Source organism: Malurus melanocephalus, unplaced genomic scaffold, assembly GCF_030028575.1.
Source record: "Malurus melanocephalus ecotype Western Australia unplaced genomic scaffold, MMel_1.1 scaffold_264, whole genome shotgun sequence".
In the NCBI taxonomy this organism is placed as follows: Eukaryota; Metazoa; Chordata; class Aves; order Passeriformes; family Maluridae; genus Malurus; species Malurus melanocephalus.
Window position 1 is genome coordinate 696224 of NW_026623496.1, and position 18557 is coordinate 714780.

The 18557-nt window shown below is 38.5% G+C and overlaps 1 protein-coding gene across 4 annotated transcripts in view; it reads right to left on the minus strand.

Moving 5' to 3' along the window:
- SYNE1 (spectrin repeat containing nuclear envelope protein 1) overlaps positions 1-18557 on the minus strand; it is a 54874-nt gene that overhangs the window by 32119 nt on the left and 4198 nt on the right. For 3 of the 4 annotated variants that reach the window (XM_057375930.1, XM_057375932.1, XM_057375931.1), the window contains exons 5-13: positions 17374-17528; positions 16929-17076; positions 13109-13203; positions 11901-12135; positions 11008-11202; positions 9095-9220; positions 8211-8366; positions 6117-6275; positions 5482-5648 (exon numbers count right to left, since the gene is read on the minus strand). In XM_057375930.1, the coding sequence (XP_057231913.1) occupies positions 5482-5648; positions 6117-6275; positions 8211-8366; positions 9095-9220; positions 11008-11202; positions 11901-12135; positions 13109-13203; positions 16929-17076; positions 17374-17528 (1436 nt within the window). Of the gene's footprint in view, positions 1-2783; positions 3191-5481; positions 5649-6116; positions 6276-8210; positions 8367-9094; positions 9221-11007; positions 11203-11900; positions 12136-13108; positions 13204-16928; positions 17077-17373; positions 17529-18557 lie in introns of those variants that run through there. The other variant, XM_057375933.1, reaches the window with a different exon arrangement.

Below are 18557 nucleotides of genomic sequence, written 5' to 3' on the forward strand. Positions count from 1 at the left end.
CATGTCTTTATAGCCCTGTCTTTAGCTCACAGATGGTTAAACTGTGTTCTTTATTGCTAAAAACCTTTGAACAGTTCAAAAGTAGCTTATTTGACAGAGTGTCATGACCAACAGTTGTAGGGTTTTAATCTGAAAAATCCCCACCTGGAAACTGGAAAAATATCTGGGTAATCTGAAAATCTGTCTATGATAGGACTAAGTAAATACAATTATGCTGAAAGACTGCCTCAGTCCCCATAATTGGGCCATCTCAAAACACAGCCATGAATTTAGGCTTRGGGAGACAGTAGGAGAACACCCATTGTCTGGAGGCACCATCTCCTTGTCACCCATGGTTCTACATACAATGCTTTSTGGGTGTGAATCAACTCAAACTTGCTCATAGGATGACCAAGAAGGYTGGCCATCACCCTTCTGGAAGTCACATATAGCTTTTCAATCTCTGACATTATTTAAAAGGAGTGAAAACTTGCCCATTTTCTATTTAGTTTTTCAAGGCTCAATGCTACTGATCCTTTGCAGGCCTTTTAGAGTGGGAAAGGGAACAATGAGTCACATCAGCCTGTGGAGAAGCAATGTCACTTGATCATCTGCAAGGCCAAACTGTGGACCAGGACGTTTTTTGTTTGCAGTTGTGTGTTACTCTMATCTCTGTGCTGGACTTCATTCACATTTTGCCTGCAGCAGCTGATAAAGGGTCCATAGTCTAGAAAGTGCCCTCTGCCTCAGGCAAACTGCACAGGAATTCATCCCTGCCAGAGCACAAAATAAGTCTGGGCCAACTACCACTGTTTTCAGACATGTGTTCTACCTTACTCCAAAGAGAAAAAGAAAACCAACATGACACACTAGAAGAACACTTCAACCAAACCCAAACCCTGTAACTTCTGCCCTATCCCCCACTACATCAACCCTTAACTGTTTTGGGTTTGGTTTTTTTTTTTTTTTTTTTTTTTTTTTTTTTTGTACTGAGTTTAACATAACAGGTTCCTTGTTCATGGTACAAAGAGAAACAAATAAATAACTGATTGCTGGAGTCTGCTGGGATTATGCTTTTTTTAGACTGAACTGCAATACAGGGCTGTGCCTCCAGCTACTCTGAAAATATATCTGTGGTCAAATAATAGATAYAATCCATCATGTCTAAGAGTCTTCCCTCTGAATTTCAGCAAGCCAGGTTGCCTATGTTCTAAAAGCTCTGCTTAAGGCACAAAGGCCAGATTCTAAATCAAGAATGTGGGATCCCTAGCCGAGTGTAATTTTTAAGCTTTTGAGATTTCACTTGCAAGAGTATATTTAAAATGTTAATTATTCCAATAATCATTTCATGCTTTTGTTGCAGCACTGGGCAGCACAGGAACATCACATGTTACTGTGAAAGACTTGAGATAACTCTTCTCCTTGATAATGAAAATTCTGCACTGAAATCAAAGGGTCGAAACCATTACAAAGCTGGTTTAAAGGTTGTCTTCCATAAAACACACACCCCAGTCTTGTTATATTTTACAAATACTTAAGACTCTCAGAAAGGAAAATACTGTCAAATTCAGTTGTTTTTATGACTTACTGATGAAAAATCATCTGAAAATTGGAATGGGTTTATGATACTTATCTTTTCATGTTCCAATTAATGTGCCTCAATTTCCCCAGGAAAGCAGTAACTTTAGACTGTCTATTAATAATGTCTATTTTTCTACATTAAGAAAAGTCAGTGGGAGMACAACTTGGAGCTAAATTTAAGCACAGACACATTTGATTCAACTAGTTCTAAAGCAGACAGCCTTAGATTCCACTTAAATCTAAATGGGAACAACCCTGTAAGTACAGAAAAATGCATCATATAGAAGTCATAGCTACCACATTAGTCATTTAGACAGCTGCTTACTAATATTAAACTTTAAAAGCAACATAAAAACACTCAGTAGGAGCATGTTAGCTAAGTCTGAACAACAGACAGCAGAAAGCAGAAAAGGTGCTTTAAAAAATCTATTTAGAAAGAAAGGCGAAGTTTTAAGAAACACTGTTTGAAACAGTGAAAAATCCTGTACTACTAAAATCAGTTTTGAAAAGATCAGCTTAAAAGCATCTTTTTATGATTAAAAAAAGAATTTATTTTCCAACGTATAGTACTACTCAGTAGTAAGACACTAGTAAAGCCAGTTATATTTACTACTCCAATCAGTTGCTCTTTCAAAGACTCAATTTCTAGAATTCTGTACAACAGCTAGATTTCTAGCAAAGMTAATGTGAAGAGGGAGAAAGAGAAGCTGAATCAAAAACCCAAGATGATGTAGCTGAGTCCAAGTATTACATGCAGTTACAAAACAGTCATTAATATGAACAGGTCAAACAGGCTTTGATAAGTTAAGTCTGAAATACTTTTTTTACAGCTTCTTTCCTTCTCTACCTTTTGCTTGTAGTCATGCCCCTTTGATGACACAAACAGCAAGCAGACAGATACAGTCTGGTTTTTCTCATGTCTGTACATGCYCTCCTATTTAAAAAGAGCAGTAAAATCAACCCACAGTTTCTCTCAGACAGCTAAGAGATGTTACTAGTTCTAAGTCTCCATCACTATCAAAAAATTATTCTGGGATCCAAAAAGTACTAGCTGTAAAACAAAGTATCCTGTTATCACTGTCAACTTTTTAAACCGAGCAGAAAACAGTAATTTCTAGCTATAGTAGTGATTTCTACGTATCAATATTTCAGTTAGTTTCCCAGCAAGCCAAGACTTCAGAAAGGATAGTATCAATCAAAAGCAAACAAAAATAGCTGCCTGCCTTGTGATATCACAGTTACAGTCTGGGAGGTCTGAATCCACACTGCTGTCCTCCGCCATCCTCACAGCATGCAAGTCTTCCGCCACAACCATGAAATTTTCCAGTATTAAAAAGAAGAACTTCAACTCCCAAAGCCTGCAAACACCGTTCTTTTGGTGGAGGTGGGGGGAGGAAAGGGGACACACTTTGCTGGGAAGTACTGTACAGAAAATGTTTCACGCCAAACAAATGTTACCAGCCGTTGCTTGATAACATGACACTGGATGGTGACAAGTGGTCATGTTTCTAAATAAAACCTGCATTCATCAACATGTGCCAGATTTGATCCCCAGGAATGTGGACTGTGAGTGGTAGGGGAAAGGATGAAAACACACACAAAGTCTTCTTTGCAAAGTCTGAGCAGTTGCAGCAGTAGCACTGTTTCCTGGCTGTAAACAACAGCAACATTTTTTTTGTGAGACCGACCTATCAGAAAAACCCATCTGAAAGGATTAAAAGGTCGTGGAAGGGAAGAAACGGAAGTGTCTGATGCAGAGACACAACCACCTCTCTGCAGCTGTCACTTGTGTGGCGACAGCACTCCTCTGAAAGGAGGGGTAATAAAAGAAATGGGTAAGGGAATAGAATGTGACAAAGAAAGATGCTTTTACAGGTGACTGGGGAAGTTTCACCATACAGTATGAAATCAAAAGGTAAASGTTCAGACTGGACATGTATTACCATAACACACTACCAAAGCATTTTCACATAGCACATTCTATTAGTTCACAGCTGTAGGAAACAATCCACAGAGAAAAATGCTCCAGGGAAGGGATTACTGCAGCAATGCAGAAAGGTCTGCAGACTCTAATAATTTATTTACACTGTTAGGCGTGTATTCATATCCAGAATATGAAAAGATGTATTTTATTTTCAATACCAGGGCAATTAATCTGCATTTGCTAGCAGGATACAGCCAAAATCACATTATATGATACATTCCAAACTCTAAAATACCTTAACTAGAATACATGCCAATATGTACGAACATATTTTAAAGGGCCTCTGCAGCCTTCTAAAAATTACCTTGGGGAATGCAACCCTTTTTTTCCACTGGCAATTAGACATCAATGCAAACATTTTGTACATGCATTAATCAACAGCTTGGGTTTTAATAATTTCCAGCCCAAGGTACAGCTGAACTACCAAAATTTTCACAGCCTATCATCAAACCTTTCTACAATTTATTTCCAAACTTCAGCAAACTTTGCAGAGCTTTTCTTTCARTTCAGTGAGCACTGGGATGGAAAGGGTTGTATGTTTAATTGCATACAATAGTRTTGAGCATGCCAGTTGAGAACAATAAATTGAAATGATCTAGAAATAAAAGTATATAAATATTTTACATACATTAGTGAAGAACTAGGACTTGACCCTTCATGATAACAGAATGAGAAGGTTTAATTGTATAATATGAGTGCCTTACACCTCCCCACCCAAGAATTATATAGAATCCTAAACTACTCCCACCTGTCCCTAGAGTGGGAACTAATCTCTACTCATTAGGTATTATCTGAATATTTCTCCAAGAAAGCYTTTCAAAAGAGGAACATAAAAATGTATCAAATATACTTTAAGTTCAACAACTGTTGRTGTATCCTCTGAAACCAAGCCGGCTCCTCGACTGTAAGGCAACACTTCCTGACTTAATTGTTCTGTAAGAAATATATAGTGTTCGTTCCTTTAAAATGTATTACTATTAAAGGAGCTGGAGCCACTGGAATGCTTCAGCTTGCATAAAATTAACTGCTCCCATGTTAGCAGATTTCAGAGCAAGAATGCAATAAAACTATACTAAAAAAGAACAGACAAAAAAAAAGATTATGAAACTAAACAAACCTTTTTACTGCTAACAGTACTAAAGTTTCACTAATGCATAAGTCCTTACATCAAAGAAATGTGAATTATAAAGTATAYGAGCTWTTTATGCAATWCATGAAGTGCAAAATTRATAGAAAATTATTGTTGGTAATGGAAGAGAGGCTGTAGCACAGCTCATCAGAAAGTGTTCAAACAAGTAWATCAGTTTCTTTAAATATCAAACAACAATCTTGTATTCCTTTAAGGAACTCCTCTGAAAAYTGCAGTTATACTTTTGACCTTGAATAAAAAGAGTCTTTAAGCCAGTATGCATACATCTACCTGCAGTTACTCTTTTCCATCAGTGAAAAATTACTTGGTGGAAAACCTAAGACTTAGTTTTGGACATGCTCTTCTTGCAGTCCAAAACTATGAAGGCATTGTTTTGGTTCCTCTCTCAAGAAATTTTTAGAAAAACTACATTTGCATCCAGTTTGAGGCACCATGTAAAGTAAGATGGTACTACAGCAAGGCTCATTACATCTGATAGCAACTGATCCTATATTGCAAAAACACAGAWCAGTTAGGGTTGGAAAAGAGCTTTAAGAKCAAGCCCAAGTGTAAACCTATCATCATCACCATATTATTCTAGCCCATGAAGTTTTYAAATGACTCTTGCGGAAGAAACGTCCTGTACCATAAACAGGAAGGTGAATTCCACAGAAATGTGTTGATGGTTAAGAATAAATTCAYTTCACAATTTATGATGAAAAGGCAGACAATAAAGAATTTTAAATGCATSAGTTCCAGCATATTTACTTGTCCCTCTTAAAACTCAGAAACAAAGCAACTGTCTTACCGGGCTGCAATAAGATCTAGAAGATGCTGCCACCTGTCATTGATCTTGCCAAGTTTGTAYTCAATCTCTGATGCCTTACTCTCATGGCTGGCTTTAGCAAGTCTCTCTCCCATTTGCTGAAGCTGGATTTTGTTCTTCTGGGCTACACCAATTTCCTCTTGATAATCCTAGACAGTMAAGAGCAATCATAAGACAGGTACTTATTCTAAATATACTCTGCTCTACACTACTGAAGGAATGATGTAAATACGAGTGAAGGTTTTTTAGTTGACCAGTACAGTGGAGTGACAACCTCTTACATATTTGATGGATAAACACAAACTACTACCAGAAGAATGAAAAAAACCACCCAACACAACCTGAAACACAATRCCTTCTATAAATATGTMTGATATCATTTAACTCATTACAGGYAATTATCATTCAACACTCAGCAAAGCATTCAGATGCCTCTGACTTTGTAGTCACTTAATTTTCTGGTATTCTGGGAGGTCCTATCTCAAGAAAGACAGGAAAATGCTGCATAGCAGRAGAACAGAAACACCAGAACACATCAGGGTGAGGCAAAACCTTAATTTCAGCTAATTCACAAACAAGTAAACAGTTAAAGAACAGCATGTAAGTGTACACTGTACCTTTTTAAGTTTCTCAATCATTTCTTCTATGAGGATGTCACCATTTTGAGACACCTTACTTTCCATTTGAGTCAGCCATTCACAGAGCTCCTTGTTCTTCTCGCTGAAGACAGCCCACTCATTCAGYCTCTCACTAACTTGTTGTCGACGCAAGGAGACCTTAAACCAGTTACASAGAGTAAATGAAAATGAAACAAACCCAGTAAATACATTTAAGACATGCTTAACACACTTTGCGCCTCAATGTGAGCTCCTCTAGCTTTGAAAAAGTGTTGCAGCCGCTTGCCATTAAAACAAACTGGAGTTGTACAGCAAGAACTTGCAAGACAGCCTGCATGTTCAGGGGTAAGTGCTGATCTCACATTTCCTGTTAGCCACATCCTATGCACAGACTGGGGCACCCAAGCGTAAAGCTCAGTAGTCTGTCAATATCTTGTTTCATAACATCTCTAACCTGAAGTTTTCATTAGAAGATAAAATTGTATTTTCTTACAATTCTTGCTCACTTATAGAATTTTGTAAAAYATATTAGTGTATTTTTGATCTAAGAGATTAAATTAAAAAGTAAATTAAAAATGCTTCACCAAAGCATAAAAAAATAGATACAGACGTAGTATAGGCCAAACTCCAAAAGTCTGTGTCATTCATGCACAAGCATGAGTACCATGTTAAATCCAAGATACACTGTATTTTGCAAAAATATATTTTACTTGAGTCCAATACACTCATTTCATAGACAACTATTTCCTGTGGATAGGCATGACATCTTGAGGGATCCCAGGATTGAGGTGTGCCCTGACAGGAAAGAAAAGGCATGGCACATCAAACAAGCAAGTACAGCAGTTAAAACAGAAGGAAGGAAAACATTGCTGTGTTTAAGAAATAGCAGAACCTGTGGTACCATCTCAGAGTGCAAACAGTAACAGTCCAAGATGGACACTGAAATCAAAATAACAGCACAGATTGAGCAAAGTCATCTCTCCAGTTTCAAACACTGGTACAAGTACTTACTTCCTCCCCATTGTRATCTGGGTTATTTCTGACTTTACACCATATATCATACTTCATATCATGTACCATAATTTCAAAAGATGAAGACTGCATCTGCTCTTTCACAAATTAATGTATGAGCTTTTTAACTACTGTGTTAGGTTTAACAGGTGCATACAGGTGATCTTGCTTTTCCTTTCTGAGATTCTAAATGACAGCTTTCCAGAAATGAGTAGCAGATGAATGAAGGGTTGCACTAGGTTACATCCTTAAACACTGAGCATGCTCAAAACTAAGACAGAACTTCTTTACTTTTACCATATACATGCATTGACTATATCATAATTTAGATGTGTCCACWTTGGTTCATTCAAATGCAAGTAAATCATAACAAGTTCTCTGTTGCCAACTGTGAAGCATTTTTTCTACTTTGTGGTTAGTTAGCCCCAGCATATGTGGACTGCACTCTTCACTAAACCACATCAGGAAACTCTGAAATCATCAGGAATCTCTACTGAAATGACATCAGGATAATCTGAAAAGCTGGGTAAGGAAGACTCCACTACCTGGAGGGCAAAACAGAGGCCAGAAGCACATTAAAATAGTGTGATGCACCTGAAAAAATAAACCAATACTCCTCAGCTCATTTTGCAGGCAAGCAAATCACCCTCAGACTAAAGGAAATGCAGACACCAATGTTTGAAAGAAAAGCTATGAGCAGAACTGAAGGTACAATAGGGCAATACTGAATGGGGAGGAAACATCCTTTCTGAGCACCRAAACAAAGTAGAACTGTAGTATTTCTATGATTTTTTCCCAGCCAGCCATGCCAAGTCCCACAGCTCACAGTGCGACTTTTTTAATTTTTCAAGGCTGTTTAAATATGWCCTCACAGCCATTATAAAGTTCAAGAGCTCTAGAAACACTAGCAGTAACTAAAGCAATATTTCAATCAATGTTTCCCCTGACTCAGAAAGAATTCACTTTCGAATTTAGGTGTGTCRACATGAATCTCTTCTAAAAGTTTTCACTTGGATTCAACTGTTCTCCTGGCACTTTAGTAGCATTCRTACTGCTCCCATCAGTGCTCAGTGCTGCACTTGCCTGGTGGCAMAGCTCCTCCCACTGCCTGTGCAGGAGCTCTATTCGCTCACTGAGGATTGAGATATCATCTGCGCTGATATATACAGACAAGGTCTCCTTCAGCAGGGAGAGGTGAGCAAGGTCATCTGTCCAGCCTTCAACAGCATTCTCTAACTCCTTAAAAGAAGAACATAAGGAAAAAGAACCAGATTGATAGCAAATAATAATTTGAGTACATTGGTGAAACAKACAAGAAGTGTTATTCCACTGATTTAAGTCATATCTGAGCAGACCCACCATGTCAAGCAGACTGTTTCAGCCCCATTTCAAAGAAAAAGAAAACATCAACCCCAAATGTATTTTTAGAGTTATGACGCTATTAACTCCCCAGTACAGAATGATTCATCAGCCTTATAACAAGAAGTTGCAAGTTAAGACACTRCTCAACTCTCCAAAGTCCAAAGGTATCTGGAAAGTTCAAAAACTGRTTTGGACTCCTCTGTATTGAAAATATTTTCAAGTGGTAATCCACTTCTAAAATGCCTAAAAATATTGTCTAAAATCCCCCATGGTCACTTCACCTCAAATAAAAAGCACTAAACCAGGAGCTCAGGTATCATGAGTTTATGTTTGAGGTTACAATTTACATTATAAAATTACATCAATACAGCCCTACTGCAGTATTTTTCAGACTCTGCTCTTGTACCACTTYGATCAGATCTATATTCACTATAGTGAGACCACCCTGGGATCATGCTATTCATGTTACACGGATAGTTTCTTGTCATGGGGATGCCTGACTGGTTTGCACAGTCAGTAACACAAAGCAAATTAACAAGGAAAGAGGTTATTGGACAAGGGCAGGCAAAGATGAGACAACAATCAACAGAGAAGAAGTGCTTTACCTTGCAACGAATCTGCTCTGCATGCARCTCATCATGGTGATCTGGCAATGGCTGAGAAAGCTTTTTTTTGAATGATCTTAGCTTCTCCAGGGAGTCTCCTATGCCCTTTTCACATTTTTCCCAGTCCTGAAAGCAGAATGTTTATTAGGTTTCAGTTCTCATCTGTATTATACTTGTGTGAATTGACAGGCCTAAAAATAACATGGTCTGAAATCTCCCTCTARACAATATTCAAAGTCTCAGAGCTTGAGTCATGTGCAGAACTGTGTCAAATTTTTAGTGTGTAGGTCTCTCTTTGTAGAAATACACAAGGTCTTTTGTTATTAAAATCCTGTCTAGATCCAACTCCATCCTTTCAGGAAAATCTCTCCCTGACAAAATTAATTTCCCACTTCCTTTCCTGAATGCCTGTATTAAACCCAGAACTATTCTTTGAAAAGAGCTTCATTCAGGGGCATTAATCTCTGAGAACAAAAAGTGGTAGGGGAAACAGCAAATTCAGGACAGATTCAAGCAACTGTTATATCTACTTCAAATCAAGATTTTAGTAGCTATACCCAGCTTTAATGTTTGCATTCTTTCCAAAATTTTTAATGTGTCCATTGCAATCAAACCATGTCAGGGGACAGTATGGTTTTACGTGCCTCACCTGCTTGAAAAAACCTTGTAAGAAGACAGAAAGATCTCTAATAAGCCAGTCAGCCCAYAAAGAATGCCAGTGGTGTGATACCAGAAAATACAGAACTTGTCCTGAACCTTTCACTGCATTGAAAATTAGTTTTCTGTTTCAAGATAATCTCCTTATACCACTTCCTTTGAATTTCTCTCCTTCCTTTTTTCCCAGTCTATCCCAGTATTTYATGATCATCTTGATGAAGAATTACCCTGATTAAAGAATATGACCTGGCGTGACAATAGTCTGTGATGCTCATAACACTCTTCCCCTGTTTCAGCATGGGGTCCCTCCCACAGGACAGAATCCTCCACGAACGTCTCCATGAGATCTCCCTATGGGCTGCAGTTCACAAAATGCTCCAGAGAGAGTCCCTTCCATGGATTGCTTCCAAACCCTAAGGAACAGACTGCTCCAACAAGGCTCCGGCACAGGGTCCAAGTCCTGCCAGCAAAACTGCCCTAGTGTGGGCTTTCCATGGGGTCACAGCTTCCTTTGGGCACCCACCTGCTCTRCTGTGGGTCCTCCACGGGCTACAGGTGGATGTCTGCTCCACCACAGAACCCCATGTCTCTACCATGGGCTGCAGGGTAACCTCTGCYCTGGYCCCTGGAGCTCCTCCTCCCTCTCCTTCACTGACCTCGACATCTGCAAAGTTGCTGCTGTCACATTCTCTCGCTCCTCTCTCTGGAAGCAATTGCTCCTGCACAGTAATTTTTATTAAAATTTCTTTTCATCTTCCTAACTGTGTTATCCCAGAAGCACTATCACCATCACTGCTGGGTTCAGCTCTGGCCAGCAATGGGTCCATCATGGAGCCAGATAGCACAGGCTCCATCAGACACAGGGGAAGCTTTTGGCAGCTTCTTACAGAAGTTATCCCTGCAGCTTCTCCCTAGAAAAAACTTCACCACTCAAACCCAATAAAAGTATAAAAATTAACCAAATTTGTGCAATTAAAAAAAAAAATGTTTATCTATTTTGAAAGTAGGAGTAGTAGGATATACTTTATCAGCAGTATTCTGGAAATATAAGTTAAAATATATCAACTAGCAAGCCTGTTGTGAAGTAATATCAACGCTCCTAAGTTTCAGAAGTGGTGAAGGGAAATTGTTATTTCATGTCCTGTACATGCAGTTCCTGATTTGTGTTTGTCCACTGAGAATGCTTTCCTTCATCAGGGCTCACAATGAGAAAACACAAATATGCTGAAGAAGTACAGAAGGAATSGCATACTTACCTTTAGCAGCAAAGCAACCTGTTTCTTCTGTTGCTCCAGCTGAGTGCTAACCATCTTCCAGCGCTCCTGGATTTCAGTAAGCTCTGCCTGCAGGASTGCCTCAGCTGCACTGTCAGCAAAGAGCAGCAGTTGCTTCCCAGCTTCCACAGTGAGGATGTAACTCCCTTGCTGCCTTAAGAGAACTTTCTCTTTAAGCTGAAAATATTAATAGTTTTCTGTCAGCTTTGTCTTTTTAATTACAATTAGCAATTCAGTAATTCAAACCCATATTTTAATTGGTTGCATACTCTGTGTTCAACATGAGCTATGGCCCAAATGCTTTACCCTAACATTTTCATAATCATTTACTGCAGCAGACCTTTAGAAAATTTCTCCAAGGAGATAAAAGACATGAAACACTTCTTTCTCCCCATTAGTGTCAGCATCTCAATTGCTCTTAAAGAGAAAGGGTTCCTCTACAGCCTGTTATCCTTTTAAGCATTATTGTAATTATATCCATCTTCCAGCTATAAAGCTTGATGACACCAAGCTGCTTGCTTGATACTGTTAACAGCCCATGAAGATGGACTCAAGGAATCCTTGTTATCAGGTATACATTCCTCACACAGGTCATCACCATCTTTTCAAGACTGTTTCAGTGTGACACTGGCGGAAAGCAAAAATAGAAGCAAGCAAAGCTTGAGAGTGGGGGCCCAGTAAATTCTCTTTTACATGTTCTCCATGAACTCCAACTTTGCTTCCATCACACTATTRCTTCTGATGTAATGCCAGTTCTTAAGAGCTGGCAGAGCAGATAGGCTGAATCTAAGCCTTTTTAAAGAACGCTTTAAGTGTTGAAGACTACAAAAAAGGCAGGGATTTTTTTCCTTTTTCTTCAAACACACTGGACATACCTGCACTTCATCCAGCAGTGCTCTTGCTTGCTGCAGTGGGATAGGAACTCTGCCCAGCTCAGTCACTGGCTGACAGGACATTTCCAGCAGCCACTTGCGCAGCTTCTCCGCCATCTCCCTGTAGCGCTGGCACTGCTGAATCCGGCTGTCAATGATGCCCCTCATCTGCTGTGCCCGGCGAATCACTCCTTGCCACTGATTGCTCAGAAGAGTCAGATTCAGATTAAATTCATCCCTATTGTAAATAGAGAAATAATAAAAATACAGAGTGACCTTCATACTTCAATATATTTGCTTAATGAATAAACTGAAGGGAAAAAGAAGGCRCCTGTCTGTCAATTACAAAACACTTAGAGAAAAGCACAGAAGTCTCATGAAGGCTGACTGAGGATAAGAACTTCACATACTGGGAGAATTAAAGGGATCCAATTATTGAAACCTTAAAAACCCCAAATCCCTAATGCACCAAACTCTTCTACCTTCTTCCCAGAAATACACAAAGAAAACCCACAGGTTTTGCTATCTTGGATTAATCAAATTCAGAGCAAATCTTGAAGACTTCACAATTCACCCYCCCAGATTTACTACTGAATTTGAAGCAGGCATAATATACACAAAACATTCAAACAATTCTCACATTCCAGTAAACAGTTCATCTTMGAACTTTAGCAAAGTCAATGTACATGCACAAGTGTGAAGCCACTGGTGTTCCACAGATTTTCATTTATTTGACCCCAAGCATTTAAAATAAAATCCCAGGCAACAATGATTTCCTACTCAATCACATTAAGGCTGCAGGTGTTCTTATATGGCAGAAGGGAATCCTCCTGGCAGAGGCAAATCCCCAGGCGGCACAAATCAAGTGTAACCCACTAAATGTGTCACTGCAGGCTCCTTTGGTGAAAGTGACATTTTGAAAATACATCAAAATCGATATGTATTTAACACACTTGATAATCCCAGACAAATCTTTGTCAGAGAAGCAGCCTGCTTCTATTCCCAAACGCGTTCACATACCTTGTAGCGTTCTGAAGAACATTGTCTTAAGATCWGGCTAATTAACAGCTTAACCACAGCAACAGTGGCTTCCACTTCAGAAGAACAYGATCTGAGCACTGCCATCTGCTACCTTCTCTGTTTGGAAGTCTCCCACTACCCTGAGTATTACTTCACATACCCAGCAGCGGCAACAATACAGCAATGCCTACCTGTCATCCACCTGTCCTTGTTCTAGGAGGTGCTGCCCATCAGAGATAATTGAATGYAAAATCTGCTGGCGGCTGAACATCTCTGCCTGGAACAGCTGTTGTACAGGAGACAAKGATGTTAAAACAAGATCTTACATTTTCATTTTGTCTGAATGCACTGATAAAAGTGAATTTTCATGTATTTAATCTCACGTCAGATTAATTCAATGGGAGCTTTGTCATGACCTTAATAAAAACACACTGAAAACTCTCCTTTTAGAGTTACTTTCTGCTTCTAGTMATTATTATTAGTTCCTCGAGACCAATATTATAAAGCTAAATTATATAAACTGGAGCTAGRTTTTATGTTTCTGAGTACAGTTGAGTGATTGACATTATAATTTACAACAAAATCCAGATAGGGTGTTTTTTGCTTGGACAGAAAGGACAACTTTTATTTTTTGACATATTTAAGAATTTTATAATGTTTTGCCTTGTTACACAGACCATRTATGATAGCATTATATAAACTTCCAATACACTTTTACATTGCCAATAGAACTTTAAAACAAACAGACATGTACAGGAGCTAGAAATAAATTTTCCACTTCCAAGTTTTCATATTTATTTTCCAATTTTCCCCACAGGCATAATAAACTTCCACAATACTTTTAAAACTCCCTTATTACTTTAATGTTACTTAAGACAAAAAATTACCTAGGTACTACTTAAGYAAACATAATTCAAGTGTATATATATTATACCTAAATTTGTTTTTAAAAACRCCTTTATTTTAATAATGGACCATGTAAGATTCTTTAGGAATAATWTTATGTTCATGAAGGCACACTCAGGCATCACTGGACTCACTCTATGTTCAAAAGGTTTACAGAGAGATTCAAAGAAAAAGTGCACTGGTAYGAAGCTTAAGATTTTTTTCCTTTGGTTAGTGATGGCATTTACAGTTGACAGAAGTTCTAAACTGAGAGCCACTGTTCTCCAAGTCTAGGCCACTCCTGTTACACGGCTTCTCACCAGCTCAATTTGTGATTGTACCAATTCCTGCATCTGCAACTGCCAGCAAAACACCCACTGGCACCTGCAATTGAAATCCCTCAAGCACATTGTGTGCGCTTGTTTAGGACTTTTAGGAGATGCAGCAGTTTTTAAATAAGAGATTTTGCCTCTCTGAATCACTGAGTTAACTCTGAAAATGCTACTCAGGTCATAAATTTTTCCACAGAAAGAAACAGTGTTGTCTGATTTCTTTGCAGAAATATTTGATGCTGTTCTTTGAATACTTTGGCACTTATCAATGGCTGAGCGTGAATCAGAGGGAGACTGAGTGCCATTATTATCTCATGAATGAAGACACAATAGTGTGGCACTGAGAATTTCARAAAGCTGAGCAAAAAGGCAGAACTTTTACTTTCTGTAACGTCTATTTTTGTGAAGTTAGGGAACATGAAGCACAGGAGGCACCAGCATCTACCAGCACTGTTGACAGATAAAGACTGAACAGAACACAACTGGCTGCAACTGGTTAAATAACTCCCCTATGCCACAAAAAGCCAACCTTCACCCACCCCTTCCAAAAAAAAACCCCAAAACCCGAAAACAAAGCAAAACTAAAACCCAGCAAAACCAATTCCTCCAAAAGGGAAATTTTCAATACTTTTTTTAGGAGGGCAGGTGAAAGAAAAACMTATCAAGCTTGAGGAACTGCTTAGAGTGGATGTACTCAAGCTCTACACAAAAGTAGAGATATTTTGGACACCATSCACTTCTTTCCCCTATGTACACTCTGTTCATAAGAGGGATACTCCTCTTACCTGGGACCACTTGTCACCCAAATTTATTCTCATATGTAGCTCACCATGAATCACAGAAATAGAAATTTAAAGGMGGAGGAAAGGAAGGCAAGTGTTGAAATACGCAACACCAGCATACTGGAAAAAAATTTAGTAATTGAGTTGGCAARGAACTTCCGTCCCCTTCCCCTGCCAACACTTTCTCAAACGTTTCTCAGTGAATTCCCATTGCATGGGTGTCCCAAGCACTGTCCCATGTTCTGGAGAACTGTGCAAGAGCGATTACAAGATCATCCTGAGACTGAAGCAGATGTGTGTTAGCATGAGTTGTCTGAAAAAGATATCACCTCCACCTTGCAAACGTCACTGGGAAGGTATTTCTAAAGAAGGCCACTGAGGTGGTTTGGGTCTTCTTTGGATAAACACCAGCAAAGTTATGAGTCACTGGAAAGCTTATGACAGAGCTGGAAGCATTTCAATATCCATTCTCGGAATTCAAGTGGAAACAGAATATTTTCTATTTATTTAAAAAAAATACAAAGCAAAACAATGTGGAAATACATCTCAAGAAGTTGAGATTTGACCCCTTCAGCCACAAGGAGTGGAAGGAATATTCTTTGTGACTATCAGGAAGCACTGCAAAGGACTTTTTTATAATCAAAATGTGYTCATTACACAAAGTCAAAAGTTAAAGGACTTAAAAAAAAATAAAATCAGGTTACTTTTTTTTTTTTTTTTAGGCTGAACTGCAGTATTCAGAAAACCAGATATTAATTCTCTTAATTCTGAGATGACTTTATAGTTGCAAAAAGAAATGGCTTAAACAGAGTGCCCAAGTAACACCCATCTCCTCAGATCAAGGTTTCAGGACAGAATTAAGCTGAGATCTCAAGACAAATGAATGCGAGAAGATTGCCCTCCCTTCAAAAAATTATAGCTATGACTAGACACAACAACAGTAGGAAATCATGCACTTAGTAATGATTTCTGGACATTCACATCTCAAAACCTGTGATGTTTAAACTTACAATGAGATTGTCCAGTTAATGCTGGCAGAATTGAAAGAAAATGAAATGGATGACCTTTGTGAAAGCAAAGACAGTTTGATGCTAAAGCAAATGTATGCTAAAAATGGTTGTGAATTACTTTTTGCTATCAGACACTCATTCAAACACTATGCAGTGAGACACAAGGCAAGAGAAGGGGAAGGACATAATTCTTCCTGTAATCTGGCCTGAGTCTAGGGGAAGGTCAGCTGAAAAAGTTGTGGGAACTGAAACTACTGCGGCCACATGGGAGCTCTGGTATGAAAATTGACTTTTACTTGATCTTTACCAGGATTCTTGGCAGTAACAATATGGGTGGATAAAAAAATGCGCACCACTTGACTTCACAGAAGAGCAATAAACTCGGAATCKAGTACTAGTAAAAACTCTGAATCAGTTTTTCCCTGAAGCAAAAGCTGTGCTAGTTCTTGATTTGTTATAAACAGACAAATGACTCCATCATGCAGCAAAGCCCAAATCAGTTTGTTCTCCCAAGAAATGTTATCAAATGGAGGCCCCGTGGTGAATTACATAAYACAGTATTTGACAGAAAACTTCCTTCAACATGCTATTCTAAGGCTACATGCATTGATAATTTAGTAACAAATGAACAAAATCAGAATAGAGATTTTCTCCACTTATGAGTGAAGACAAAGAGTCAAATGGCACGAGAATTGTTAGGTTTTTATAGGAGCTTTGGCTTCCTCAGTACAAACCAATCTGAAGTAGACTAAATGTAGGGGACACTCACTCATAGGCATAGTGATGCATTATACGCAAACACAGACACTCCAGTCCTCCTCCACACTGGTTATTACTGACAAATCTGCATGCTTCTTTTTTTTAAAGTTATCCTCATGGTGCACACAAACGCAGTTTGTGAATGATACAATGCTATTGTATCATTCAAAAAAAGAATGTGCATTCCTTCTATGTATAAACTGTATGTATTTTAGCTATRTATACAAATACATGGTTACTTGCCTCATGCTCCCTTTGCTGCTCTAAAAGCCTTTGGTAGTTTCCTGAAACCTCTACTGCCAGCTTCTGCTCAGTCTGAAYTAATAAATCCATCCAAGTCCCACATTTCTCCAAGAAGGTCTGCTGTTGCAGCAAGAAAGACTGCAGCTTACTGAAAGAAAAAAAGAAAGAGACATGGATTCAGGTAGTTCCAAATACTAATTTTCCGCTTAGCTGCCTCATTCAATTTATTTAGTCAATACTTGGAAAAGTAGCAGTCCTGCTCATTTCAAATCCTGCTAATTTGTGGCAAAACCATCATCTCAGCTCAATGCTTCACTTCTAAGCACCCCAAAGAAAAGGAACTTTGGTTAGTGAAATACCTGAAACATTTTCTATATTCTGCAAAACATATACTTTCTAACATCTAATCGAGGAAAACTGTAGAATAATCTTTATTTATCCCCACCTGAATCTCTCTGTAGTCTGAGATGAGACCACAGACCAATGTCTGTTCAGGTTCTGCATCCTTTTGATTTCTTTGTCATTCAGAGGAAGCCTGTAACCCAGCTCATTAAGAYGGTCCAAATCTGGGGTCATGCTGCTGAACTTCAACATTTGACTCTGCAAYAAGCAATAAAATTGATAACTGGGAACTTCAGGAGTTACATTATTATTCACTTCAAAATTACAAGCCAGCACTCTGTTAAATTTAGAATAGCCTTGGTTGCCACCAAGTGGTAAACAATCTCTATGCCAGGGAAAAATTGCCTTACCAGTTTTCAACTTCTGGTGCAAACTGTGTTCATGTTTAAATGTGTGCAGAGAAGTATATTCAAATTRCAYTGAAGTGTTTTGCTGAATTGGGGATTCACAGCTCAGGGCTGCAGAAGTAGGCTAGAGTTTAAAGTCATATGTTTGTACTGTCAAAATAAGTGAGCCTTTTTCTTTGCTTCTCAGCCTGAATTCTAGGCTGGTAAATTCCCATTGAAACTACTCAACTTTTTATTTTTAGGTTTTTGTTTTGCAGTAGAGAAATACAGAAATACTCGATTCACTGCATAAGGAAAATGCCCTGCTTTTTAGTATGTCCAAAGTGGAATTCCATCTACAGTTAATCATGACAGAAAAATGATGGAAGATTAAAACAGAAACAGCCTAGATTGCAAAGTTCAGCGACTTCCGGTCATGGTCTCTGAAAGAAGGGGAAGGAAAAAAGAAGCTCCATAAAAACAAAGTGTGCAAGACTTCAAATAGAGATCACACATTATGAATGTTTCAATGTATATCAAGTTACCCAAAATGTATAAATTACTTCATACCTAAATGAGATAGCACYGAGACAGGAACTGAATAAATACAAAAAACATTGCGAGAAAACAAGATGAAGGAAATCTCCAAAAACGGCTAAAGTTTCCATTCCCATTTTGATCTGTTATTAATTGTATTCTGAACAGTTTGACTGGCCTTTTCATCTTTGTTCAAGGGGCAATGTGACAATCATCCCTTAACTGCCATCCAACTTCAATTTCTCAATCTTACACTTTTCATCAGTGATAGCAATTTCCTACATCCAGAACGCATGTATGATATCTGTGCATACCCTGGACTACAAATAACCAGGACAAAAGAAGAAAAACCCCAGTACTTCCT